The following is a 27,179-nucleotide window of genomic DNA, read 5'->3' as shown; positions in this document are numbered from 1 at the left end:
GTGCCTCGCCTCCGCGGAGCATATCAAGTCGTTCCATGGTAGGTTTCCTGCGAAGCCGGCTCACGCTGAGCTCAGCCAGAAGCACAATTATACTCAACGCTTGCTGGACAAGCAACTGGAAAACAATGGCGTATGATGCGGTGATGACATTACCCCCGTTCTTTGACACGGCGACAGAAATCTTGTGCCCATGGCCTGTGGGATAGGAGAAAATGTGGAAGAGGCGGTGGGTGTCTCGAGGTTGCGCTGCTGTTTTGAAGACCATAGTTGTTGTTTATAAGATCTGAATTCGAACCTTTCCGTCAACTTGGCAAGCACAGACACGAGATAAGCGGCTGTTTATGGTCTGAGGTGAAAGAGATCGAAGAGGACATGATGTGGTCGTGACCTTGCGACCGGATATAGCCATTTTGGTTGCAGTAAGTGTCAGCCCTGGAAAATAGAGACAACCGCAAACAGCCCTTGGATTCACAGGACTATGCATGTCCACCATGCACCTGCTGGATTCTCTGAGAAAGGGTGAGCTGACGTCCAATCTACCAGTTCCTGATGAAAATTATGTGGATGTAGCAGCCTGCCCAGCGAGAGAGTGAGGCATCCCCCTGCCCAAAACAGGGCAGCCACAGCACACTGCACTGTCCATAGCCGTCTAGACTGCCTAGTACAGCGTCTCATCGGCAGCAATACTTTGACGTAGAAACTCGTTAGCTCAGTTGCGGACGGGTAGATGTGACAGTGACAAGCTCCTGCACGGCGTCTTGCTTAGATTGGTCTCCTAGCGGAATCATGTGGAGGCATGAATACGATAAGTCGACCAACAGCCTCACAATTAGTATTCCTGCCCAACTCTAAGCAGCCACATTGTTCAGACGCTGCCTTTTCATGTGCCCAACCACACAAAGTGCCAACACATGAGGAGCCGTACGCGGACCGCTGTCAGGGTGCGCAGCCTCACCACATGTGTGTACGAGATATTGTACGGCTTTTCCCGATTGAGTGGGAGTGGCCTGAGCCCGAAGGTAGTGCCCAAAGGATACCTCGTGAGAGCGGGAACAAAAAGTTGTGGTGGAAATCGCAAAGATGGCAGACAGAGAGAACGAGTAAGTTGCAACAATCCTTTGCCGAAGCGGGGGAGGGGGAAGTCCTACTGTATGTTAGGAGGAGGCTCAAGAGGTGGATCACTCGCCGGAGACCTGCTGGTGCCGGGAGCGCCCGACAGTTGGTCCAGGCGTCCCCCACCTGCCCTCTCCCCTGCCCTGCCCCCCATAAACTCAACCCTAAATCCAATCTGCCAACCGTCGCAAAGTCAAAACTGACCCCCCTGCCCGAAGCGCTCGCTGCCTAGTGAGTGAGTGGACTTAACAACACCCAGATACTACAGTTACCCCCTTCAGCCATCCACCTTTAACAAAAGTCCCCTGTTTCCCGACATAGATACCCTGCTTATTGGCTCACCTTCCCCGCCTCAGCCACGGCTAGTTAGCGAAGAGGCAAGTCTGCAGGACCATTCCTGCCGCCTCGATTTCGCCTTGGCATTGCCCTTTGACACCCTGCATGGACTTTTGGCGACAGTTAGCAACAGTCCATCAAAACCGCTTTTCAGCTCAATCAGAGTTCTTCGTCTGTGCACTTCGCATCAACCTCACCCCAAAGTTTCATATATGCGTGCTCTCTGCGAAACTGCCTTCAAACTTCTTGAACCAGGTCAGTGAGTTTTGGACTTGCAAGCTCCGGCTTTCGAGCCACCGCGAGGCAAGTCGAGTTTGCACGACTCACCCAACGAGCAAGCATTCTCCATCAAAGGGTATTACGGCTCTCGACACTTTGACCTTCCCATCCATCGAGATTCACCTTCCGACAATGCGCCTCCTCGAAATTGGCCCTGGTGGAAAGCTAAGCTTTACTGATGACCTGACCACAAACATTCCACCTTACGCAATCCTCTCACACACTTGGGGCTCGGATAAGGAGGAGGTGACTTTCCGGGATTTAATAGAGGAAAAGGGCAAGGACAAGGAGGGTTACTCTAAGATCCGGTTCTGCGCGGATCGAGCAGGAAAGGATGGCCTGCAACATTTCTGGATCGACACATGCTGTATTGATAAGAAGAACCTCGTTGAACTTTCGGAAGCTATCGTGTCGATGTTTCAATGGTACGCTGACGCACAAAGGTGCTACGTGTTCCTGTCCGACGTGTCAGCTTATAAACGCGACGACACAAGGGATAATCAGATCTGGGAATGCGATTTCCGGAAAAGCAGGTGGTTTACACGGGGCTGGACCCTGCAAGAGCTTCTTGCTCCTAGCAAAGTCGACTTCTATTCCCGGGAAGGCGTGCGACTAGGCGATAAGAGCACACTTGGGCAGGTCATCTCCGAGATAACAGGAATACCTGAAACTGCTCTTGACGGGAGGCAGACCCTGAAAGATTTTACTCACGCAGAGAGGCTGCGATGGGCTTCCCATCGCGAGACTAAAAAGACAGAAGATGGGGCATACTGTCTCCTGGGGATTTTCGATGTGTCCATGCCTGTTATTTACGGTGAAGGAAACAGAGCCCTTGACCGGTTGAAAGATGAAATCGCCAAAGCCTGTAGGAGGCAATTGGAGGACATTGGGCAAGATTCAGTTCCCTCGAACTCCGGAAACTTTGTTGTCCGCAGGCAGGGGCCACCCGCGAACCCTACGGAGGAAAGAAAACTGCTTAAGCGTCGAGAGATGGTGCTGGCTTCTCTGCGCTTTAAGCAAATGGACTCGCGGCGGTCTACGATCGACAAAGCCTACTCCACAACCTGCCAATGGCTGTTGGAACACCCTGCATACCTGGAATGGAATGATCCACGGCAAATGCACCAACACCATGGATTCTTTTGGATCAAAGGGATCCCTGGCGCTGGGAAATCGACGCTGATGAAGTTCGCCCTGGCATATGCCGACCAAAAAAGTTCTGCGAACGAGATTGTCCTCTCGTTCTTCTTTAATGCAAGGGGGGAAATGATGGAATATTCGACGATTGGCATGTACCGAGCTCTACTCTTTCAGCTCCTAACCAAAATGACGGACCTGCAGGACCTTCTGGACGGTTTAGATGGTTCGGAAAACCAAAGCCAATCACCGGTGTGGACCATAGAAAGGCTATGCGAGCTGCTGTCCGCAGCTATCTCAAGACTTGGGCGCCGACAAGTGAAGTGCTTCATTGACGCACTCGATGAGTGTGATGAGCAGCAGATTCAAGAAATGATTGACTTTTTTGAAGAACTAGGAGAAACTGCGCTCGAGCACGGGTCCCAACTCTTCATTTGCTTTGCCAGTCGCCATTATCCAACCGTCATCATTCCGTATGGTCGGCAGCTGACACTAGAAAACGAAGGTGGTCATACTAGGGACTTGAGCAGATACATCGACAGTCATCTCCGAGCCGGAAAGGGGAGAATGATTGAGGAAGTCAGAACAGAGATACGAAAAAAAGCGAATGGTGTTTTCCTGTGGGTAGTTTTGGTCGTTCCCATTCTGAACCAAGAGTTCAAGCGTGGCCGCATCTTTGCGGTCAAGAAAAAGCTCCACGAGATACCTGCCAAGCTCAGTGACCTCTTCAAAGATATCCTTAGGAAGGATGATGCTAACATGGACGATTTGTTGCTCTGCCTCCAATGGATTCTGTTTGCAAAAGAGCCGCTGCAAGTGAGAGAATTTTACTTTGCGATGCTGGCTGGTCTGCATCCCGAATCTGAGTACATGACGGTCTGGAACTCTCAGATGATCGAGGTGGACGACATGAACCGCTTCGTTCTCAATTCCTCCAAGGGACTTGCTCAACTTACCAGGTCGGAGCCGCCGACGGTGCAATTCATTCACGAATCAGTCCGAGATTTCCTCCTCAAGGATAACGGTCTGTTTGAGCTGTGGCCGGATCTTGACGATAGCAAAGACTTTGAGGGGCAAAGCCATCAGCGGTTAAAGAGTTGCTGTCTGAACTATAGCAACATCACCCCTGCCAGCCTGCTTAGCTTTATGAACTCAAGTGCGAAGAAGATGCCAAACGAAGAAGCTGAACGCCTCCACCGATATGCGGACCAAAACCTTCCGTTTCTGCGATATGCCGTACAAGAAGTCTTATGGCACGCCGACAAAGCGCAAGCCAACGGGGTCGACCAGAGTGATTTCATTGACACGTTCCAGCTTGCCAAATGGGTATGGCTTGACAACCTATTCACACATCGAGACCACCGACACAATTTGACTGTGACCTTGCTATACATCTTGGCAGAGAAAAACTTGTCCAACCTTATCAGAATTCATCCGTCCAACCTGTCAGGCTTCGATGTGGAAGACGAACGCTACGGTCTACCAGTTTTCGCCGCTCTTGCTACTGGAAGCGATCAAGCGGTGCGTGCATTGTTGAAAGCTCAGGCAGATGAACGGCCCACAACGTCTCCGATTCCTAACCTGTACGAACAATGTTATTGTCATGGAAACAGACCAACCAATTTTCCACGTGACTTCACTTTTTCAAAACGGAACGGCCCGCTCAATGCCGTGGGAAAACATGGCGACGATAATTTTCTTGCATTTTTGTGTGCTTTGAGCAAGTTCAACATCGAACAGGCGGGCGAAGATCGCCGGACACCGTTGTCATGGGCCGCGGGGCGGGGCCACTCGGCAACAGTGAAAATTCTACTCGAGAAAGGCGCTAATCTAGAGTGTAAGGACAAACATAATGAGACACCATTATCGTGGGCGGCTAAACGCGGGCATAAAGAGATGCTCCGGCTATTACTTAAGAAAGGCGCCGAGCGAGACTCCAAGGATAATAGTGGTCGGACACCACTATCGCGGGCGGCCGAACACGGGCATAAAGAGGTGGTTCAGATATTACTCGAGAACGGCGCCGAGCGAGACTTCAAGGATAATAGTGGTGGGACACCACTATCGTGGGCGGCTGAACGCGGGAATAAAGAGGTGGTTCAGCTTTTACTTGAGAAAGGCGCCAATCCAGATTCCAAGGACAATGGTGGTCAGACACCGCTATTATGGGCGACTGTACGCGGGCATAAAGAGGTGGTTCAGCTGTTACTTGAGAAAGGCGCCGATCGAGACTCCAAGGATAATAGTGGTCGAACACCACTATTATGGGCGACTGTACGCGGGTATAAAGAGATAGTTCAACTATTACTTGAGAACGGCGCCGATCCAGATTTCAATGATAATAGTGGTCGAACACCACTATTATGGGCGACTATACGCGGGTATGAAGAAATGATTCAGCTATTACTTGAGAAAGGCGCCGATCCAGATTCCAAGGATAATAGTGGTCGAACACCACTATTATGGGCGACTATACGCGGGTATAGAGAGATAGTTCAGCTATTACTTGAGAAAGGCGCCGAACGAGACTCTAAGGATAATCGTGGTTGGACACCACTCTCGTGGGCGGCTGAATACGGACGCGACGAGGTGGTCAAGCTACTCTCTTCTCATCAGAAAGAGGTTCAGAATCACGGGGGGATCACCCAGAAGGACCCAGAATCCTGTGATATACAATACAAACCGGACACCTTGAACTCCGGGCAGCGCTGGAGCGGGATGGGGATCATCACATCACCGACAGAAAACACTGGACAGAACTTCTTTTAAGGCCAATCGACTTCGACTCCCTTTCGTCGTGGCTGTCTCTCTGGAATATCTCGAGGGGAAGAGAGAGAGGGGTTTGGCCAGACCGGCAGAGAGGCGCCAAGGCTGTTTACGAGGGCAACATCTTCTTCATTTCGTGGACAGCCATGTTTCCATTGCGTTACAAATACTCAGGCCCCCAGCACCTCCATCAGCAGGTACACGCCACCGACAAAGTACCTATGTTGCTGCAATGCCTATTGTGCGCACAGCCCCGTTCATGCACGGTTAACAAGGACCTCTGGCGTCTGAAGGAGAATCCGACAGAGAACTCAATGCACCTCCGCCCACACCGGGGAACGAGCGACAAAGTCTTTCCAGGTCGTGAGCGGCTCGTCCAGGATCTGTGGAAGCGGGAGAAATGCGGTCGAGTTAGCCATGTGGGTGGTTGATCCTTCACTCAACGAACAAGAGCAACACGGCGACAGTGGTTCGAAACAGAAGAAATGGGGTCTAGGGTCAGGATGGGAAGACTTACCGCCTGGCTCTCGGCGAGATCAGCTCCGCCGTAGTACCCAAACTGCGGCATCAACAGCATATTCTCGAGCATCTCGTCCTGGAAGGGCTCCGGCAAACCCTTTGACGCGAGAACCTTCTTGAACGCCTCCTCGGGAACCTGTCGGGCGGCACCGCCCTGGCCGTCACGGGCTTTAACGGCCTGGAAGTCGGCGATGATCTGCTGGGGGGTATAGTAGGCCGTGGCGCCGTAGATGCGGGCACCCAGCACGCGGTCGTGGTGCAACAGTATGGCCTTGACGAACTTGCCCGTATCGGCGTCGGCGTCGAACAGCGGCATGGGCGCGTCGACGGGGATGGGCAGCGCAAAGTTCCACGTGCCGCCCTGCATGTTGTTCAGGCTCTGGCCGGGGATGTTGGACATGTAGAAGCCTGGCATGAAGAAAGTCGCGGGGACGCCGAGTTGGCGGATGTACGCCTCCACCGCCGCCTTGGAATCAAAGTGCGCCACTTTGGAGAGTTTTCCGCCCGAGACTGTTGTTGTGTCCGGGTTGAGCAGTCAGCTATCTCTGTCTCTGGCATGGATCGTGACGCAGGAGGTGCAGTGGGTGGGACATACGCTCGGTGACATTCATCAGACTGCTCCAGATCAAGTGCTGGACGCCACACTGCTTGGCCGCATCGGCAATGTTCTTGCCCTGCTGGATCTCAGCCGCCGCACTCTTCTTCTCCCAGAAGTTGGTGACAGCGTAGACGGCATATGCACCCTGGAGGGCATGGATGACAGAGTCTTTGTCGTCAAGGTCGGCCTAGAAGCGTGGACAAGTCAACTTCCTGATAATTTCCCTCTGATCCTTTGGCCGACTCACCGACACGCACTCACAGCCCATCTTGGTCAGCTTCTGTGCCGCCGGTTTGGAAGGATCTCTGGTGATGGCGCGAATGGAGAATATGGCTGCGGTCTTCGGATCGCCCAGCACGGACTTGATGACGGAGCCACCCTGCTTGCCCGTGGCGCCGAATACCACCAGCAGCTTCTTGGTATGTCCGTTGGTATGTGCGCTGGGCATCTTGGAACGAATACTGTCGATGATGCCCATGGAGTGGCGTGTAGGATATGAAGCTGGCGAGACAGAGAGAGAAGATTCTTGCTGAGATTCAGATTTAGACTCAGACTCACATTACAGGAATGCTTAGACTTGGGAATAACTGAGATTAAATTCTACAGGCGACGAGGTTCAGGCGTATAAATATCGCCATGGCAGGTGTTTGCCATGTGTTCATAATACTGATATCATTCTCATCCTCTTACTTTTCCTCCCCTTCTCCTCAACCGCTTGTCTTGATGGAGATTTGCTGGCATCAGGATTTCTGCGATCCTACGCGGGATGATCGAGGATTGACATGGGGCCGATGATCTAGATGATGTAGTATGTGTGAATGTCGTCGGCGTTCGGCAAAGCACGACGTGCAGTGATTGGCAATCAGCCACCCTTGTCCCGATAGGTTCTCGGGGTCCACAAGTTGATACACAAGCCCATAGCCAATAGATGTCACCTTGGAGGAAGCCAAGGCCCGATCGGGCTGTATCTTCGGTCAACGAAGAAAAGAACCTGACACAAATGTTGCTACGTGCCTGGATTTTGAATGAATGAAGGAAACACGTTGCCAATATGTTACAGAATAAACCAGGAACAGGCAGGTCGGCGTTATCGCAATGTGTACTATGAGGCATGTAGAGTTTTATTTTCTGTGCACGGTTGGTTAGATGTAATAATACTTCAACCGGCCCCGACACTCCACAGTTTGAAAGCGTAAACTTGTCCTCCCTCCCACCCACAACTATTCAGCAGCACAATGACCTTCACTATCCGCGAATCTGTCCCCTCGTCCCGCCTGGACGGCAAGGTGGCCATTGTGACGGGTGGCGGCCGCGGTATCGGGCGCGGCATTGCCGTCGAGCTGGGCAAACGGGGCGCGAGCGTCGTGGTCAACTATTCGCTCAGCGTGAAGCCGGCGAACGAGGTTGTGTCGGAAATCATGGCTCAGGGGGCCGACGCCGTCGCCATCCAGGCCGACATATCCCAACCGGAGCAGATCACGCGGCTGTTCGAGCAGGCGCAGGAGCACTTTGGCGGCGTCGACATTGTGATCTCCAACGCCGGAATGGAGCACTTCGGGGCCGTCGATCAGGTCACACCGAAAGCGTTCGACGAGGTCTTCGGTCTCAACACGCGGGGCCAGTTCTTCGTGGCTCAGAACGCGCACCGCTTCCTCCGGCCGGGGGGGCGACTGGTGCTAACGTCGTCGATCTCGGCGCACGTGGGCATGAAGGAACACGCGCTATATGCAGGCAGCAAGGCGGCCGTGGAGGCTTTCGCGCGCTGCCTGGTCCGCGAATTCGGGCCACGCCGGGTCACCGTCAACGTCGTGGCCCCCGGCGGCGTCGACACGGACATGGCCGCCGAGGCCGGCTGGAAGTACATCCCCGGTGCGGACCCGTCGTGGACCGCAGCCGATATCTCGCGTTGGGTCGCGGCGCGGAATCCCCTGGAGCGCACGGGCAAGCCGAACGACATTGCCCGTGTGGTGGCGTTTTTGGCCAGCGAGGATGGCGGGTGGATCAATGGTGAGTGGTTCAAGAGGTGTATTTCCATGGATCTATTTCATCGTGTCTTGATCCTAACATGTCTATCTCTCCATTTAGGACAAACAATCACGATCTCAGGGGGTGCTCTGGCGTGAGTGTGATGAAGGTGGGGGGTTGTTTTCGTGAATTCTGGCTAAAGAGGCCCAATGGCACACATAGATCTAGACTGCCAATAGCAGCTGCTGAACATTGAGTTCCAATCATCTATGCTTCATTCTTCTCTCATCTACTAGCTCTAGCCTTGATCACAGAACTAGCTTCTTTACCGTTGGACCAATTTTCTCTCCGCCGGTAATGGGATTCCGGTAGTGTTAGTGCTGCCCGCAACGTCGCATACGATAAGGACGATCTGAGATCTCATCCATAGCAGACGATGGCGTCCCAGCTGCCTGCATAAGCATCGAGATCTTGATCGAATGCGCATATGCCATATGCCATGTACTTAGAATATCTCGACTTCTATTTTTGTACGCGAGCCCCTCCGGGGGTCATTGACCGCCGAGCACGGTGACCGAAGCAATTGCTGGCCGCGAGAATGCCTAAGGCAAGTATCACGACGACATTGGCACGTTATAGACATAATAAACATGATGATTCTTTTTGGACTACCCGACCAATTCCTATGCCCGAGGGCCTTTTTCTCAATTTTCGGCTTGGAGCTCATATATTCTCGAACAATTGTACGCCATCATGGGTTCAATCGGTTCCATGCGTCCCATGGGCAAGGAGAGGATTAGTTTCGAAGGTGAGCTTGGGAGCATTTTTCCGCGGCAGGAGTCTCTCGAAGTGCGTATGTACAGTGCTGATACGATCTATTGCCTCCCAGAGTGGCTCGACTGCAGCGCCCTGCTGTACGAGTGGGCAGACTGCTACGACAACAAGGCACGGCCTCCAGATTCATTCTTTGACCCATGAAATGACTCTATCTGACACTTGGAACAGAACTGGTACGGATTGATGGACATAGTCGCGCCGATTCTCACCGTACGTAGGAGTTGCCTGCCCAATTTCCCTTCCCTATTCTTCTTACTAGTCCAATATCCCGCCCAGTATCCTCGTACTGAGACTGACAAAAAAACCAGATCAATTACGATAAAGTCAACAACGCCAAGTTCACCGACCTGCCCGCAGAGCGGTACATCGCGATGATGAGCGACCCGCTGTTCCTGGGCGACGAGCTGGTCGCGTCGCAGCACCTGATCGGCGCGACGAAATGGGAGAAGGTGTCGGACGAGGAGATCGTGTCGCACCACCAGTCGCGCGCCGCGCACCAGCGCTTTGCCGACGTGCGTCGCGCCGAAGTCGCCGTGAAGGGCCACGGTCACGGCACGGTCACCACCTTCTACCGCAAGATTGACGGCCGGTGGAAGTGGGCCGGGATCCAGACGAAGGTCATCTGGAATGAGTTTGATTTTGAGCACGTCTTCAGGGGAATGGCGGGAAAGGAATAGAGCTGTGCTGTATATCGGTACCGAGAGGAGAAGAGAAGAGAAGAGAAAGGTGTTGTGTTGTATGGCTCAGCTATACTGTGTATGAGTACGAATAGAGAATGGCGCCCTGATCCTAAACGGGAAAGGTGGGGAAGGAAGCCTTGGCGCTTGGCGAGCCCCTGGTTCCACCTCAGCCTTGCTCACCTGCAAGTATGTATACAGCACCTCCTTACTTGCCATCTTTTTTCTCTAGAGAGTTGTCTGCCAATGGTTCGACATCTGGATCAGTCTGCACAGTTGACTTTGTGCGAACAGAGGAGGAATTGGGTAGTTTCCGGAAAAAATACATGTGCATGTGCCAATTCCCAGCTTCCCGGGCGACGAATCAAACCACCACAAAGCCGAGACGCAGTTCACAGCCTATGAAACGGGTACACGAGAGACCAGAAATTCAAAATAATCCTCCAGTGGGAAGAGTGCCTATCTTTGGTGATGCTTTCCAGACTTCAACTTCGTGAAATGCCGCACCATTTCCATCATCGATCATCGCCCCACCACCACGAGGTGACCACTTGCCGCGTTGCTCGCCATAGCCAATCCCCTATGGTTAAATCCTGATGAAATCGATTCTCGGCATCGGGCTTGCAGCATGGCGTCAACACATCAGGTGACGTCGGCTGCCATGTGTAGGAGGGGGGCACCAAGGGCTCAACAGGCACTCGGTCGGTCACCGACGTCCCCACCCTGCCAGGAAGAGCGACCAAGCCCCATCCAGGTACGGCCACGACGATCGAGAAAAGTGAGCTCGACGGAGCTCGACGAGCTGCAAGCCCCAAGCTGCTTTAAAAGGTACCAGAAGACGCGTAAACACAGATTGGATCTGGCGCGACTTCTCTTTAGTTGTTCCAGCGTCTCTCCGAGGATTTTTGAGTCAGTATTCCGTGAGCGCTGTGCATTTCCTCTTCTCCTTGTTGTATCAACCGTTACTTCCTACGTGTGGAGCAATGTCTTGGAAGTCTCTTTTGACCTATGTGCTGCTCGCGAGCGCCGTGTCAGCTGCTCCAGGCTCCAACTTTAAAGCCTTGGAGCAATGTGTCAGCGGTGCTCTCGCGGCAGGAGGAAATGCTGCCAAGCGCATGCAGTCGCCTGCAAATGCGACTTGGGACGATGCCTATATCGGTGCCATTATGTTCGTCTTCCAGAGCTTATTTAGCAAATACCGGACACTCACTCACACTTTATGAAGCAAGCCAGAAACGCCTGCCATGATTACCTTCGCGGAGAGTTTTACTGAAGTGGGCGCGTTGATGGGCTGCGCCAACAGCACCGGCTACCAAGCTGTACCACGTTCAGGACGGCACCAGTAAGCATTTTTGAGACCTCCTCGGCTCGTTGGCGACCTATTCTGATTACTGATCGATGCAGCTTCGAAGGCTGGTCGGCACTCAATGGATCTCTGGTCATCGACGTATCCTCCCTCGACTACGTCAAAGTCTCCACTGACCTCAGCAACGCAACCATCGGAGCCGGTGCCAATCTCGGTCAAATCTACACAGAGTTGAGTGTCGTGAACAAGACGTTTCTGGGGGGAATCTGTCCCACTGTGGCTCTAGGCGGGTATCTCGGTGTGGGAGGCTACAGCCTTCAGCACCGAGCTCTGGGCATCGCTGTCGACCAGGTGCTTTCCTTCAAGGCAATTTTGGCCAGCGGCGAGCTCATCAACGTGTCCACCACCTCGTATCCAGACTTGTGGTTCGCGGCACGGGGTGGTGGCCAGTATGCTTTCATCGTCGAGGCAACGGTCAAGATTCTCACCTTGCCACGATCCGCCATGGTCGTTGGCTTCTACAACAACTCGGACACCCGTTACGAGGTAGCCCGGAAATGGCTCGACTGGGCACCGACTGCGCCCAAGGAGCTCACCACCCAGCTCAATGTCTACAACAACCGCACACACTTGATCGGGTGGTACCTGGGTGGTACTACCGAACAGCTTCGCGCGGTCTTGAACACATCAGGTCTTTTGGACGTCGCAGACGGTGTTGTGTCCATCGACGGAAACTGCAGTACAGCGAATTCGCGCATGTACTGGCAGGATCCTTCGACACGGTGCACCGACGATGCGTCGGCCTACCAGGCTTTCCTCAAGGTGTACAATACCGAGTCGATCAACCTGACGCCGATCCAGCCGGTGTTCCGCCTCGACAACGCACCCGCGCTGCCCTCCGAGCCGGTGGCCGAGCCGTGGCCTCGATTCGGCGTCATCAGCAAGACATACTTTACGCAGAAGAGCCGGCCGATCGCGAACGACACGCTGAGGGAACTCATCGACAGTTCAGCCTCGTTGAGCCCCGACGCCGGCTTCTGGGGCGAGTGGACCAGTTTCGGCGTCGCGAATGCGACCACGACGTCAGCCTTCCCGTGGTTGGACGAGGCGCAGGTGTTGATGCGCATCGAGATGAACTCGCCCAAGAACGTCACCAAGTACAACCAGAACCGCGCGTGGCTGTTGAATTTCGAGAAGTTCTTCCGTCCCAGAGTCGGGTATGTAATGTGTACTTTGCTCTCTCCCCTTTAATGATTACGATGATGTCGTCAATACAATCTGCATTGTGTATGTCTGTCATCGACGAAAGCTTTACTGACTGTCTATTGCTTCTCATGCAGGAATGCGAGCTACTCAGGATATGTCGATGCCGACATCAGCGTCAACCCCCTGACCGCATTCTACGGCAACAACACCTGCCGATTGATCAGCATTAAGCAGAAATACGACCCCAACAATTTCTTCCGAAACCCTTTTTCGGTCCCGACCCAGGTACCGCAGGGAATTTCTTGCTGAGCTGGGGAGCTGGCGCAGTGGGGTTTTCATAGTGAGGTGATAGTGTAAGATACTTGCTAGTGAAAATTTTAGTAATACGAAATGAAGACACGGAGTAGCGAGCAAGATTATAGAGTGCAGATTGGGCATGTAATCGAAAATCCGCAATGAAAACGAGCGATATGAGAGAAACCCTTTGTGTTCCGAGATCCAAAGCGTGATTATGCGACAAAGCTCGCATAGTTATATGTTCCAAAACCAAGGAGCTGCCGTGCCTCCGTTCCCCGTTGTATCGGTGCAAATGGTATCACTGATTCAGTATAAAGGTCGAGATGAGGCTACGAGAATACGCCGAATTCGTCAGATCGAGCACGGAGAAGAGGTCCTTGGAACATGGCCACTGCTCACCACGAGGCTCTCTGATGTCAATACAATAAGTCCTCCTCAACACAAGCTCGACAAACGCGTGCAACTGGAGATCGAACCAATGACAATAGCTCGGGGGCGACAAGGCTTCGGTCACCGTCCAGTGTTTCGGACAGGAGGCTGCCCCATGTGACACTGGATCCAAGAGGCAGTCAATCCGTCCAGACCGAAGATATCATGCCTTTGCCATGACATCAGCTTCTGCTCGGACGTGAGACTTGAGTATATCACCCTGAAAGTCTCAAATTTAAAGCACCACTGCGCAAGTTTGTCTCGAAATTTCGTGAGCACAGTTAACTTGATCGTTCAGCCTTCGTCATGAACAATTTCTGGCCCAAGAAGCCTTTCTCTATCGCCATCATTGGCGGAGGCCTTGCCGGCCTCAGTTTAGCCCGGGGTCTCCTCCGTCGTGGCATCAGCTGTCAAGTCTTTGAAGCTGCACCCGCGTTTGCTGACATTGGAGCCGGTCTCAGCTTTGCCCTGAATTCTTTGGAGGCACTGAAAGCGGTCGACCCCGACTCCTACGAGTGTTTCCTCAAGCGGTGCAACGAAATGTCGGAGAAGGAGGACGTATACATGACCTACCGAGACGGGAATGCAGTAGACAACCACCCAGTCACAACTCTATATTGCAAAGGCTCTGGGCAGCAGGCCGTGCACCGCACACTTCTAGTCAAGGTTTGACCTGGCTTCTTATAAACAATAGCCATAACTCTGCTGACAAGGTTCAGGACATGGTGTCCTTGATGCCTGAGGGCACCTGGCACATGGACAAGAGGCTGACATCCATTGAGGAGAACCCGTCCGGCGGAGTTACCCTGGGCTTCGAGGACGGAACAAAGTCTGACGCTGATGCCGTTATTGGGGCGGACGGAATCAAATCTCGAACTCGGCAAATCCTCTTGGGAGAAGACAATCCCGATGCCAAGCCCAAGTATTCAGGGGAGTTCGGCTACCGCAGTCTTGTGCCAATGGACAAGGCTACAGAGGTCCTCGGCGAGAACTTTGCAAAGAACGGCAATGTCAATATTTCTGATGGAGCCCTCACAACCACTTATCCTGTCGAAAAGGGAACCATGCTTAACGTTGTGGCAGCGCGTGACCAGCCAACCTGGGACGATCCAAGCTGGGTTATTCCAGCAAACAAGGAGATGGTCGAGCGAGAATTCAAAGAGTCTGGGCCACAGATACAGAAAGTTGTGTCTCTGTTGGAGAATCCGCAGAAATGGTCGCTCTGGCATCATCCAGACGCCACTACCTTCTACCGTGGTCGATTCTGTATTATTGGTGATGCTGCACACGCGGCCACACCTCACCAAGGCGCAGGCGCCGGGCAAGCGTTTGAAGATGCTTTAGTCCTGGCTCGGCTTCTGGCGGATGATAACATCAAAACTGCCGATGATATTGAGACGGCGTTTGCTGCGTTCGACGCCATCCGTCGACCACGAACTCTGAAGATCGTCGACACGAGCAGAGAAAATGGTGAAATTTGCATGAAGAAGGGTGAGGAGACGGGAGGCGACCTCGAAAAGATCAAGAACAACCTAGAACACAGATTTAACTGGATCTGGTACGACAACCTTGAGGGTCAGGTCGATCAAGCCAAGGAGAAGTTGAAGGATCTGAAAGGTCCAGAATTTGAGGAAGACAGAAGATCTCCCTCACAGCGCGAGGCTCTCGATGAGTCGACTCTGGAAGCCTCGTACCGACCCGCAATCCTTAGGAACGAGAGCTTTTCGCAGCTGGGCTCTCCAGCGAACCCAGTTGTGAAAGTGTGATTGAAGGATCTCATTGCAGCAAGATTCGTTCTCTCCCGTCAATTGCTCGGGATTGGAGTTGTTTGAGGGAGGATTAGCCATACCATAACCGCAAAGAAATCTATAGATTAGACAATCAAAACAGATCTTCCTGCCTCGCAAATACAGCTCCACCTCTCCCACCAAAGATGACACCCCATCTCGATATAGGGGAGCGACTTTGAGGAATGTATAGAGCCGGCGTTGCGGTCCGCAAAGCTGGAGGATCTGGACCGTCGAGTTACTCGGCTTCCTCTGATCAGAAGGAGAATGTGAAAGCTCGATACACCATGAAGCCGTCGAGATCGAGGATAGCAATAGAGATCGCCAGATTTCGACTTCCAAATTCGAGATGGAATTGTCACCCCTGTAACAAAGGCCCATATGAGCGGTCACATTGTTGATAATTGACCGGCGAGCGAAGCTCGGTGGATATTGAGAGCTGCTCAAAACGCCAATGATCCACAGCGAGGCGAAAGTCCACAGGTCACCGTGTCTGCGGCCTGGGTGGCGGCGTTCGGTGTCGTCATATGCCAGGTTCGCCAGTAAGTAGATGCGCCGGATCCTTTGAGCCTCTGTTTCGGACTGCCTTGGTCTGTTCGCCTGACGATGCTGCTCGTGCCATGGGCGACAAATTGTGGAGAAGACATATATTGTAAGCACTCCCTAAAGCTTCAATGAAAATTGTTGATTGGGTTCGTTTCTGAGTCTCGAACAGTGCCTTGAACGTCATCGCGGATTACCTGCCCTTACATGTGCACGATTCCATTGTACCCATACACCTCCAATGTTATCGGTGGCCGATAATCTGTAGAATCAGTAGGGTTCGAGAGCAGTATTTCCAGGTTCAGCAGTAGAAAAGGAGGCTGTAGACGCTCTCAGAGTTCATTTCTAGATTTATTCAGTGTTCAGATCTGTTTTCATTGTCCCCCACAAATGTGTCTGCCTCTTTCTGGTGCACACATTCCACCTACCATGGGACGGGACATCAAGGTCCTCCTATTCGGAGACCAGTCAGAAGAAAGATTCGATGACCTGCGCGAGTTAGTGACGGTCATCGATAACCCTCTTCTGAGCACTTTTCTCGAGAAAGCATATTTCATTTTACGAGATGAAGTCACCCGTCTCCCGTATGTGACACGGGGCTTGCCTGGCTTCACAAGCATCGAGACCTTGCTGTGGCGGTATAGAGAGGCAGGAGTGCGACACCCAGCGATCGAAAGCGCGTTAGTGTGTATTCATCAGATTGGGACCTTGTTGAGGTAAGTTGGAAGTTGGAAGTTGTCGTCGCCGTCGTCGTCGTCAGACGTTCTTTTCCCGAGAATGTGCACGTGCATGCCAAGCCTGGCGGGCTGAAGCCCACACTGGCAACGAGGCGCGTCCAGCTTCACATTCTCGAGAGTCTCTTTGCTGAGAGAGGGTGTTCTGACATATTCACTAACCTTAACGTCAGATACTATGGCGATGGATCAGAGGCCTATCCCAAGCCCGAAGATACCAGACTTGTGGCATCCTGTACTGGACTACTGTCTGCCGCCGCCGTCAGCTGTGCCCGTACCTATCGCGAACTTCTCTCCGTCGGCCTCGAGGCTCTCAAGCTTGCATTCCGTGTGGGAGCCCAGGTAACTCAAGTGTGTGATGAGATCGAGCAGACGTCGCTGCCAAGCAGTTGGGCAGCCATCTTCCCCGGCGTGGGAAAGGAATCGGCCTACCTAGCCCTCGATGAATATTACAAGAAAACTGTAAGGCCATCCCCTCTCCCAGTTTTGAGTCTCCGCCTCTCACTCAACGTTGCTGCTGCAGAAAATCCCCCCAACCAGCCGATCATACGTGTCTGCAACCAGCACCAACTCGGTCACCATCAGCGCCCCTCCCGGAGACCTGGAAAGCCTGATTGAGGCCGGGATCTTCAAATCCTGTCGGCCAATTCGGCTTCCCATCTTCGGACCCTATCATGCGCCTCATTTTTACAGTAACGAGACGGTGGCGTCTTTGGCCGCGTCCATTGCGTCTGCGAGTACCGGTGACTGGAAAGCGCGGATTCCGGTCATCAACAATGGCAAAGAGTATGCCTACGGGTCGTCCAATTTCCGCCAGCTGGTTGAGGATGTCCTTGAAGACATCTTGCTAAAGCCTCTACACTGGGACAGGCTGTGCACGAACTGTGTGGCCAGCGTCTCTTCGGCTGAACCAGAACAATGCCGTGTCGTACCTGTTGGTGCAAAGAATGCCTCGGCAAGCCTGGTCAATGCCTTGAATCATAAAGCTTCATTCAAGATCGTGGTTGATAATCGCAAAACAGAAGCCATTGACGAGCCGAAAGGGCCAAATCCAATTGGAGGTCTTGGTAGACCTAAGATCGCTATCGTTGGCATGTCGGGCAGATTCCCGGATGCCATGAGCCCGAGCTTGTTCTGGGATCTTCTGAAGAAAGGCCTTGACGTTCACCGTGAAGTACCTCCTGATCGATTCGACGCGCAAGCGCACTACGATCCGAGCGGCAAACGAAGAAATACAAGCCACACACCGTACGGTTGCTTCATCGAGCACCCGGGCTTGTTTGACGCCCGCTTTTTCAACATGAGTCCTAAGGAAGCGGCCCAGACAGACCCTATGCACCGTCTAGCTCTGTTGACTGCTTACGAGGCGCTCGAAATGTCGGGATATGTTCCTAACAGGACACCTTCAACCATGGTCGATAGGGTCGGTACATTTTATGGCCAGACTTCTGATGATTGGCGGGAGATTCAAGACGGACAAAACATCCAAACCTATTTCATTCCTGGTCTGTTGTGCTCTCCTTTTGATTCAAACTGCCGTTTCTGATCCCTTACAGGAGGTGTGAGAGCTTTTGCGCCCGGACGAATCAACTATCACTTTGGCTTTTCAGGGCCCAGTTTCAGCGTCGACACAGCATGCTCTTCTAGTCTCGCTGCAATCAATATTGCTTGCAACTCTCTTTGGCTTGGAGACTGTGACACTGCCCTCGCTGGCGGTCTGAATGTCTTGACAAATCCAGATATCTTCTCCGGGCTGTCTCGTGGCCAGTTCTTGTCCAAAACGGGTAACTGCAAAACATTCGACGATGCAGCGGACGGTTACTGTCGTGGAGACGGTGCTGGCACGGTCATCCTCAAACGCCTGGAAGATGCTGAAGCAGATAATGACCCGATCCTGGCTGTCATCCTTGGCACAGGCACCAACCACTCTGCTGATGCGGTCTCAATCACTCACCCTCATGCGGGTGCCCAGGAGTATCTCTTCAAGAAGATCCTTACAGAGTGTAGTCTTGATCCTCATGATGTTTCTTACGTGGAAATGCACGGTACTGGTACTCAAGCGGGCGACGCCATCGAAATGGAATCGGTTCTGAATGCGTTCGCCCCGGCGAGCCGACAGCGTCCTCCAGACCGTCCACTCTATCTAGGGTCTGTCAAAGCCAATGTTGGACACGGCGAGGTATTTTTAACCCAAATTTGTCTGACGAAAGTGAGCTGACCCTCTTGTTAGGCTGCCTCGGGCATCACTGCTCTCGTCAAAATCCTTCTTATGCTTGAGAATGATCTCATACCACCTCACTGTGGCATCAAAGGCAGTATCAACCATAACTTCCCTGATCTTGGGGCTCGCAATGTGAAGATATCTCTGGGCCGCGAGACCCCGTGGAAGCGACCGCAAAGTGGCAAACGCAGAATGTTTTTGAACAACTTCAGTGCCGCAGGAGGGAACACCTCCCTTCTCATGGAAGATGGGGCTCTACCTACTTTTGACGGCAAAGATCCTCGCTCAACCGCGGTTGTTGCGGTTACTGGTAAAACCAAGAAAGCCTTGGTCGACAACACTAAGAACCTCATCGGGTATATCTCCGACAAACCTGTGGATCTCCCATGCTTGTCCTACACCACGACAGCGAGAAGAGTGCACTACTCCTACAGAACGATTGTCGCCGGCTCCGACGAGGCTGCCATCGTGTCTGGGCTTCGGAAGTCCCTGGAATCTGAGCCAGCTCCCGTTCCCTTGGGTGTGCAGGTTGTATTTGCCTTCACTGGGCAAGGTGCTCACTACACTGCCATGGGCAAACAGCTTTACGAAACCAACAACCAATTCAAAGCTGACCTCCGACGCTTCGATCTGCTTGCTCGGAATCAAGGACTGCCAGCTATCTTACCCCTGGTCGATGGCAGCACTGAAATCGAAAAGCTCAGCCCTGTGGTAGTGCAGACTGGCGCTGTTTGTATTCAGATGGCGCTTGTTCGATTGTGGCAATCCTGGGGTATCGAACCGGCCGCAGTCATTGGTCACAGCCTGGGAGAGTATGCGGCATTGCAGGCTGCTGGTGTCTTCTCAATCAATGACGCTGTGTTCTTGACCGGCACAAGGGCTAAATGTCTTGAGCAGCATTGTACGATGAACACGCACGCAATGTTGTCCGTGGCTGCCTCGGTTCAAGAACTCAACAATATTGTTGACGGGAAAGCGGTTGAAATCGCTTGCATAAATGGACCCAAAGCCACAGTGATCAGTGGAGAGTCTTCCGACATCGACAAGCTGAAAGAGAAGTTGTCCTCCAAAGGCATGAAATGCACCAAGTTAGCAGTGCCGTTTGCCTTCCACTCCGCTCAGGTAGAACCTGCCTTGGACGATTTCCAAGCAGCAGCAGCAGGAATTACCTATAACGCCCCGAAGATACCGCTCATTGCTCCACTCCTGAGCGCTGTGGTCAGTGAGAAAGGAACAGTCAACGCAGAATATCTGAAACGTCACTGCCGTGAACCCGTGAACTTCCTGGGTGGCATCCAAGCTGCAAAGGACATGGGTATTATTAAGGACAAGACGCAGTTCCTGGAAATCGGCAGCCATCCTATCTGCAGCGGCATGGTCAAGTCGATCTTAGGCCCGACGACTGTGGCACTTCCATCACTGAAGCGGGACGAGGATGTTTACAGGACTCTCACAGCGACCATCTGTGGCCTGCATTCCGCCGGCCTCGCGATAAACTGGAACAGCTACCATGGAAACTTCCCCCGCTGCCAGCAGGCCTTGAAATTGCCAGCCTATGCTTGGGACGCCACAAACTTCTGGATAGATTACGAGAACAATTGGACGCTCACCAAGCCCAATCTGCCGTCGGTCACTGAGGGTGAGCAATCCCAGAAGCTGAGCACAAGCACTGTCCAGCGTGTCGTGGAAGAGAAATTCCAGGGCCAAACAGGCACATTGACCACCGAAACTGATATTTCCAAGCCAGAACTGGAGGAGACCATCAAAGGTCATCTTGTGAATGGCTCTGCCTTGACTTCCAGTGCTGTTTACGCAGACATGGCACTTACCATTGGCGATTATGTTCACCGCAAGCTACAACCCGAGATTGAGAACTTCGCATTGAATTGTGCCAACATGGTCGTCGAAAAACCTCTCATCTTCAAGGGAAGCGAGCAACTTCTTCGTGTCGACTGTAAGGCAGATCTTACCCAGGGTATCTGCTCCCTCACCTTTTACAGCGCCGGTCCCAAGGGACAAAGGCTTATGGAACATGCCCATTGTGAGGTTCAATACGGTGATGCTGAGAGATGGTCTACGGATCTGGCTCGACAGAAGTACCTCGTTCAGAGCCAAGTTGACCGGCTATTGCAAATGGGTCAAAATGGTGTCCTTAGCCGACTTCAGCGAAAGATGGCCTACAAGCTGTTCTCTGTCCTTGTCGACTACCAGAACGCCTATAAGGGCATGGCAGAAGTCATTATTGACAGTCCACTGCGCGAGGGTACCGCTAAAATCGAACTTCAGACGAGCAGTGTTGGCAACTTTTACATGGCACCTTATCACATCGACTGCCTTTGCCACCTTGCTGGATTTATCATGAATGCAAACGACGAACTTGATTCTTCGCAGACCGTCTACGTCAACCACGGATGGGACTCTTTGCGTTTCTTCGAGAAGCCGTCGCCGTCAATGACTTACCGTTCCTACGTCAGGATGCAACCTACAGGTCCCAACTTTAAGGACTACTCTGGAGATGTGTACGTCTTCGATGGAGAAGGCAACATTGTTGGCCAAATCGGCGGCTTGACCTTCCAATTCTTGCCCAAACAGGTTCTTGATCGAGTGCTGCCACCCCCGGGAGGTGCAAAGGCGGCAGCCTCTGCCCCAACTAAGACGGCTGCTGCTGAGTCAAAGAAAGCTCCCCCTAAATCTACCTCGAAGCCAAAGGCAGCTTCCGTCGGTCCAAGTGTCATGAGCCGAGCTTTGGATATCATGGCCGAAGAAATCGGTGTTCCCGTTACAGATCTGACCGATGACACTGATCTCAGTGCATTGGGTGTCGACTCGTTGATGAGTCTGACAATCTCAGGCAAATTCCGCGAAGGATTAGACATTGAAATCCCATCGACCTTGCTAGCCGACTCCGAAACCTTCAAACAGGTCAAGGACTTCTTGTCTCAATTCGAGTCCAAGGATGCTGGGGCTGTGCCACCTTCGCCTTCGACAGCCTCCTCGGTCGAGTCGACTGAACTGTCTGGAAGTTCAAGTCCTGCCCAAGGTGATACAGAGTCCATGACTTCTGCCTCCCAGACGGATGAGAAACCCGTCGGAAAGGACGATGGCAAGCTTGAAGCCATTCGTGCTGCCATTGCCGAAGAAACTGGTATGGAACCCGGCGAAGTTACCTCTGACATGGATCTTGAAGCCGTCGGCATTGATTCTCTGATGTCTCTTCAGATCCTAGGCTCCCTACGCGAAGACAAGGGCATCGACTTGCCGCCCTCTTTCTTCAGTGATCACAGCACCTTCGGCGATATTGAAAAGGCGCTGGGCGCAGGTAGAAAGGCCGCAAACCCTAAGCTCCCTGCCAAGTCTGAGGAAATGTCCACAGATCAGGTCGTTGGGGAGATACAATCGAATAAGGGTCAGGAACATGCCAAGTCCCCGAAGGAACATGCTCCGGCCGCTGGCGCCAACAAAGCTTTCAAAGCATCATCGGTCCTGTTGCAGGGAAATCCCAAAACCGCCTCAAAGACAGTGTTTATGTTCCCTGACGGCTCAGGCTCCGCCATCAGCTACGCCACGATCCCCCCAATCTCGCCCAAGCATGTTGCATTGATTGCATTGAATTGTCCATATATGAAGGAGCCCGAGGCTTTTGAGGGCGGTATTCCAGGAGTCACAGCGCTTTATCTGGAGGAAATCCGTCGTCGCCAACCCAAGGGTCCTTACATCCTGGGTGGCTGGTCAGCGGGAGGTATCTGCGCCTACGAAGCCTGCCTGCAGCTCTCTGCTGTCGGCGAGACGGTTGAGAGGCTTATCTTTCTTGACGTGCCGTGCCCTTTGCCGCCACAGGCTTTGCCACCACGCCTGCACAACTTTTTTGACTCGATCGGTCTGCTGGGTCAAGAAGGTGAAGCGCCAGGCTGGCTCATCCCGCATTTCACGGCGACCATCAAAGCGCTGAGCAGCTACCGACCGCGCCTTATGGACCCTGCAAAGGAAAAGATCCCAACTGTGTACACCATCTACGCACAGGACGGTGTATGCAAGAACGATGACGACCCGCGGCCCGAGCTCACGCCGGATGATCCGCCGCATATGAACTGGCTGCTCTTCAATCGCAAGGACTTTGGTCCTATCGGCTGGGAGCAGCTGTTCGGCAGCTCTGACAACATAGTCGGTCTCGACCCAGTCCCCAACGTCAATCACTTCACCATGATGCGCGAGCCCATGGTTAAAGAGCTGCCTACCCGGATTCAAAAAGCCCTGGGCGTGGCTGGCAAGTGACCACCTTGGCCTCAGCCATTATAGCATCCGTTCCGCTTCTACGCAAGCATGAAAAGAACCAAAGGGCTGAAAGCCCAACAAAAAGAAGCAAAACACCGACAAGAAGAGACAAATTGTGAAAGAAACAAAGAGCAGGAGAGTATCACAAGCCGCTTCAAGGAGCTTGAAGGGACTAAAACTGCAAGAGGCCTCTGTTCCAGGACCTGATTCATGGCCGGCCCAGTAAGCACGTCTACAGGTTGTTGTTGCACGGGAATATTTAGGGCTAGAAAAGGGTATGACAGACGTAAGAGGATACAGATTGCATCCATCCGACACACTGGCGCAGGAAGGGAGTACACTTTGGGTAAACCACCTTAGGGAGTTTTTCCACCCCTCGGCCTTTCCCATGTTTCCCTTCGCTTTCAGAAACATTGGATAGTTCTGGTTAGGCGATCGGGTCTGGTCTTTCAATAGAATTTATTCAAAAATTGGAGACTTGAACTTCAGGGATTTTAACACCACATGCAACCACAAGAATAGCAACCATGCCTACTCCGCGACCAGGATCCGACGTAGCCGTTCAAAACAGTCGTGGTCGGAGCTGAGGATGCGACTGGCTACGTAAACTGCTTATAGATAGATGCTCGCTGTCGTCGCTCATGATCACCATCAGCCTCTCCCACTAGAGGTATACGCTACACAATAGCGTACGCAGTTCTTGGGGACAGGCTAGACATCGAGAAGCAAGGGGAACCTGGGTGCTTTCCACATTGCACTCCCGTCTCAGGTATGTATTTCGGGGGCAGGATGGAGGGCCAACTTCACCTAGGTTTTACGTACGTACGAGTGTGTACACGAGAGGCTCCAGGGCCTGGTCCACACTGGACGATGGGTATGGTCGGCCGTGGAATCAGTCCGCCAAAGGGGCCAGAAACCCACAACTGGAAGCAGGGAAGAGGCAAAGACGAGGAAATGGAAGGTGATCAGAGTCCAACAACTCCGATCCGAGGCGGCGATGGACAGAGAAGGTGGACAGCAGCGTCCAGGATCAGAAAAACGATTGCTGTCGGCATGTTGAGGTCGTTCATCGTTGCTTTTTCTCTTAGCATTTCGGGGGCCGATACGACGTTCTGTCGGCATCGTTCTGTCGGCATTTGCCGACTGTGAGAGAGTCAGTGCCTGCTAGAAAGAACTTTGGTAGCACATCCTGAGGCGTCTTCCTTGTCCCAGAGAGCTTGAAATAGCTGAGGTCGTGATGGGGGTTGATTCCTTAGGCCCCAGATTGTCAGGCATGGAAGGATGCCCTGGCGCATATCCCGAGAAAAAAAGAGCGAAAAGTCTTGTCCATATCTCGATGGAGAGAATCCAATGACGCCATACGCGCATTTTACTTCCTGGCAGGAGATAATAGAGGGATGATCAAACAAGCCTCTCGACATGTGAAAATGATAACCGGAGGCGTTTCCCGGTGGATGCCACTCCGATAAATCATGGCAACAAGGATGCACAGTACCAAAAAAACCCTTCCTGCTCGTCCTCCGTAGCGAGAACCAGCATAAATCCACAACTCCCATGACAGTTGGAGGAGGAATGTTGGAGGCGGGGTTGGTAACGTACCTGATGGGTCCAGCAAGGTACGAGCGAGGAAGCAACGGGGAAATGGCGAATAGTACATATGCCATACCCCTGCCTAGATAATGGGGCATTCGGTGTCCAGGGTCTCTGTCGTAGCCACTCGAGAATTTGTATCGGCTTTCTTCAGATCAAATGAACCCGCTACCTACATGGGCATAGCGATCGTCTCCCCTGTTTGCATTATGCAATGGAAGTGCTGCTGCTCCTGACGGCCCAACAGAGGCTACCCTCGCTTATTCGGTTGATACTCGCTTTCAGTCTACCTTGATCGCCGTGTCCTACCCGAGGGCTTGCTCACGTCGGTAGACTATTCTTTAGTCAGTCATAGACCTCCAGCAATCATCCATTCGGCATCATCCGTGAAAGAGACCCTACTCGGACAGGGAGCATGTTGTCGGGGCACTTGATCGAGGTATGATCTGCATTGCCAGGACACAGTGCGCGCGGGGGCTTTTCAGATTTTGGCGAACGTGGGATGTTTCGCTAAAATATCGTCGTGATTTGTGGATCGGTGTTCAAAGTTGTCGTTCCTTCTGACAACTTCCTGCTACCTGATCTGTGCTCCGGTGTTGTGTGACGAGCCACGATTGTTCGCCGTCGACAAAGGTGCCTCAATTGTCAAGGATGTCTGGTCACTTCTCTTCGATCGTCTCTCCGATCTTCTGACGAGGCGATCGCCCACTCTTCTCTAAGCTACGTACGTTTGCGCATACGCCTTCTCAAGTGAGAGAGGACCAACGTTCAAGGTAACTTTCGAGCTCCTAATCAATGTGAGATATGTCATGCTGATCAGAACACTGCACTCGTATCCTGTCGGTTGAGTCGCTCCATACATGGCAAAGCTTTGCGTCAGGTAATGTCGTATCTGAGGACCTCTGGTAGTGCAGAGATTCAGCCCTGCTGACGCTGCCCCGCCGCCCACCACGGTGAGGACCTTGTGTGATATTGTACCGTGAAAGGATGGTCTCGATCCAGGTGTAGCTACAATTCTGAGCCACAGTGACCAACCAAGAGCTAGCCACTCATTAGTCTGTTGCTTTTCCTGTAGTAAAAGCCCATGTTGGTCGAGGTTCATGAATTGTATTTGGGAGACTGTAAGCCTTAATTGCCTGGTACACGATATTCGCTCCTCAAATAGATTGGGGCTCGGTTCGTTGGAGCACGGGGGGCTATGGGTGGCCGGCTCTTCCTTACTGTGGGTGTGCTGGTGGGCCTGGACGAGGAGCTGCTGCATCTTCCGCTGCCGGGGTTTCCCCCTCTTGACGAAGGAATCTCTCCTTGACTTCTCCAGTCAAATTTGGATCCAAGTTGCCATAATTGTACCTAGAGTGCTGAGGTGAGCTCCCAGAGGACAGATTCGTAAAGATGACAAGGCGGTGAATCGTAACGTATTCAATTTGTGCCCGCCAGAGGAACCTCCACGTAGCTTGGACTGCAACAAAGAAGGAAGCCTTGGTCAAGCTTGGAGTGCCAAGCCGCAAGCAAGGTTAAGGGACAGACGAGAGATCCCCCATTTAGGCAGGCTCCAGGACGTCCGGGAGAGGACAGACAAAATCGTTGGGCAAGGCATCCATGCACAACACCCCGGCTTGCATGGCGTCCAGATGAAAGCATATGCAAAGCATGAACACTCGTCCACGTCGTCCACCATCCACCTATCATACCTGATCACTTATCACTTGAGTAAACGAGACCGGATAAGATCGACAAAGCGCAAGTTCGCCGACCCTCTCTTTTGCGTTCAGAAGGTTCGCTAATGCTGCATTCAGGAGGAGCTGGTGATGCTTCAATCAGTGGGTACTCCAACACAGGCAGATTTATGGTGTCCGGTGTCTTGTCAATGTCCAGTTGTGCCTAGACCTGTAAGTTGAGCTATTCGCCGAAGCACACAGCATTTTAGCGAGAAGCGAAACCAAGTCTGGTCTTGGTAGCATATTGCTCCCTCAGCTAGTATACCTCCCTGGTTGATTCTCACATAATGTGGTGGGACTAGGACAGAACTTTGTGGACCATCAATCGAACCTGGCAAGCACCTCCTGCGGTCCCGAAACGTCTGGCAGTTGTGGACAACTGGGGGAGTATGGCGGGCGCTGAAACTCTCCGGAGTCTATTTTCATGTGTGTTGTCTGCCTGCTCGCTTTCATGTTCGAGAAAAGGTGGAAAATGCCAGCCGCGTGCCCGTGTTTCTCGCCACCTCGTTGCTGTGTTGGATCGATTCGACTAGAAACTTGGTCGCCAAATTTGCAAGGCATAGTCAAGCTGGATCAAGTATCTTAGTCGGACAGAAGCGATCGTTGCCTCCGTGGTTCCCGTACTGGTAGCAATATTCAAGCTAAGATACTGCAGCCAGACCGTTTGAGATGCACGTCAGATTGTCCTAGGCATCCTGTAGCAGCCAACGCTGATGGCTTTTCGCCCGTCCGAGGCTGTCCACCAAAATAGCTTGGTCTCCTTTCTGGCTCCTTTGGCTCCAGAGTCCACCAAATTGAGGGGGATGTGTGTCAATTCCTGCTGTGATCGAGGGGCAAGAGCTGGTCTTT

The 27,179-nt window shown here is 52.7% G+C and overlaps 7 protein-coding genes across 7 annotated transcripts; 6 read left to right on the top strand and 1 right to left on the bottom strand.

Moving 5' to 3' along the window:
• Positions 1 to 1,860: 1,860 nt before the first annotated feature.
• AYL99_10305 (hypothetical protein) lies at positions 1,861 to 5,634 on the top strand (the record flags this gene model as incomplete). The annotated part of the gene is made up of 1 exon (XM_018841811.1): positions 1,861 to 5,634. One exon carries the CDS (start codon positions 1,861 to 1,863, stop codon positions 5,632 to 5,634), a length of 3,774 nt encoding a protein of 1,257 aa, XP_018688699.1.
• A 308-nt stretch (positions 5,635 to 5,942) lies between these two features.
• On the bottom strand, positions 5,943 to 7,196 carry AYL99_10304 (hypothetical protein; the record flags this gene model as incomplete). The annotated part of the gene is made up of 4 exons (XM_018841810.1): positions 5,943 to 6,014; positions 6,149 to 6,660; positions 6,746 to 6,935; positions 6,996 to 7,196. 4 exons carry the CDS (start codon positions 7,194 to 7,196, stop codon positions 5,943 to 5,945), a joined length of 975 nt encoding a protein of 324 aa, XP_018688698.1.
• Positions 7,197 to 7,983: 787 nt separating this feature from the next.
• On the top strand, positions 7,984 to 8,877 carry AYL99_10303 (hypothetical protein; the record flags this gene model as incomplete). Its single annotated transcript, XM_018841809.1, has 2 exons — positions 7,984 to 8,755; positions 8,873 to 8,877. 2 exons carry the CDS (start codon positions 7,984 to 7,986, stop codon positions 8,875 to 8,877), a joined length of 777 nt encoding a protein of 258 aa, XP_018688697.1.
• A 589-nt stretch (positions 8,878 to 9,466) lies between these two features.
• AYL99_10302 (hypothetical protein) lies at positions 9,467 to 10,227 on the top strand (the record flags this gene model as incomplete). The annotated part of the gene is made up of 3 exons (XM_018841808.1): positions 9,467 to 9,562; positions 9,719 to 9,760; positions 9,859 to 10,227. The coding sequence occupies 3 exons, from the start codon at positions 9,467 to 9,469 to the stop codon at positions 10,225 to 10,227; spliced, it is 507 nt and encodes a 168-aa protein (XP_018688696.1).
• Positions 10,228 to 11,210: 983 nt separating this feature from the next.
• AYL99_10301 (hypothetical protein) lies at positions 11,211 to 13,048 on the top strand (the record flags this gene model as incomplete). The annotated part of the gene is made up of 4 exons (XM_018841807.1): positions 11,211 to 11,395; positions 11,453 to 11,569; positions 11,632 to 12,750; positions 12,874 to 13,048. 4 exons carry the CDS (start codon positions 11,211 to 11,213, stop codon positions 13,046 to 13,048), a joined length of 1,596 nt encoding a protein of 531 aa, XP_018688695.1.
• A 723-nt stretch (positions 13,049 to 13,771) lies between these two features.
• AYL99_10300 (hypothetical protein) lies at positions 13,772 to 15,231 on the top strand (the record flags this gene model as incomplete). The annotated part of the gene is made up of 2 exons (XM_018841806.1): positions 13,772 to 14,131; positions 14,185 to 15,231. 2 exons carry the CDS (start codon positions 13,772 to 13,774, stop codon positions 15,229 to 15,231), a joined length of 1,407 nt encoding a protein of 468 aa, XP_018688694.1.
• Positions 15,232 to 16,224: 993 nt separating this feature from the next.
• On the top strand, positions 16,225 to 23,022 carry AYL99_10299 (hypothetical protein; the record flags this gene model as incomplete). Its single annotated transcript, XM_018841805.1, has 5 exons — positions 16,225 to 16,511; positions 16,703 to 16,991; positions 17,053 to 18,034; positions 18,086 to 18,708; positions 18,760 to 23,022. 5 exons carry the CDS (start codon positions 16,225 to 16,227, stop codon positions 23,020 to 23,022), a joined length of 6,444 nt encoding a protein of 2,147 aa, XP_018688693.1.
• Positions 23,023 to 27,179: the final 4,157 nt, after the last annotated feature.

Source organism: Fonsecaea erecta, assembly GCF_001651985.1.
Source record: "Fonsecaea erecta strain CBS 125763 chromosome Unknown Scaff11, whole genome shotgun sequence".
In the NCBI taxonomy this organism is placed as follows: Eukaryota; Fungi; Ascomycota; class Eurotiomycetes; order Chaetothyriales; family Herpotrichiellaceae; genus Fonsecaea; species Fonsecaea erecta.
This window is presented reverse-complemented; position numbering and strand designations above follow the sequence as displayed.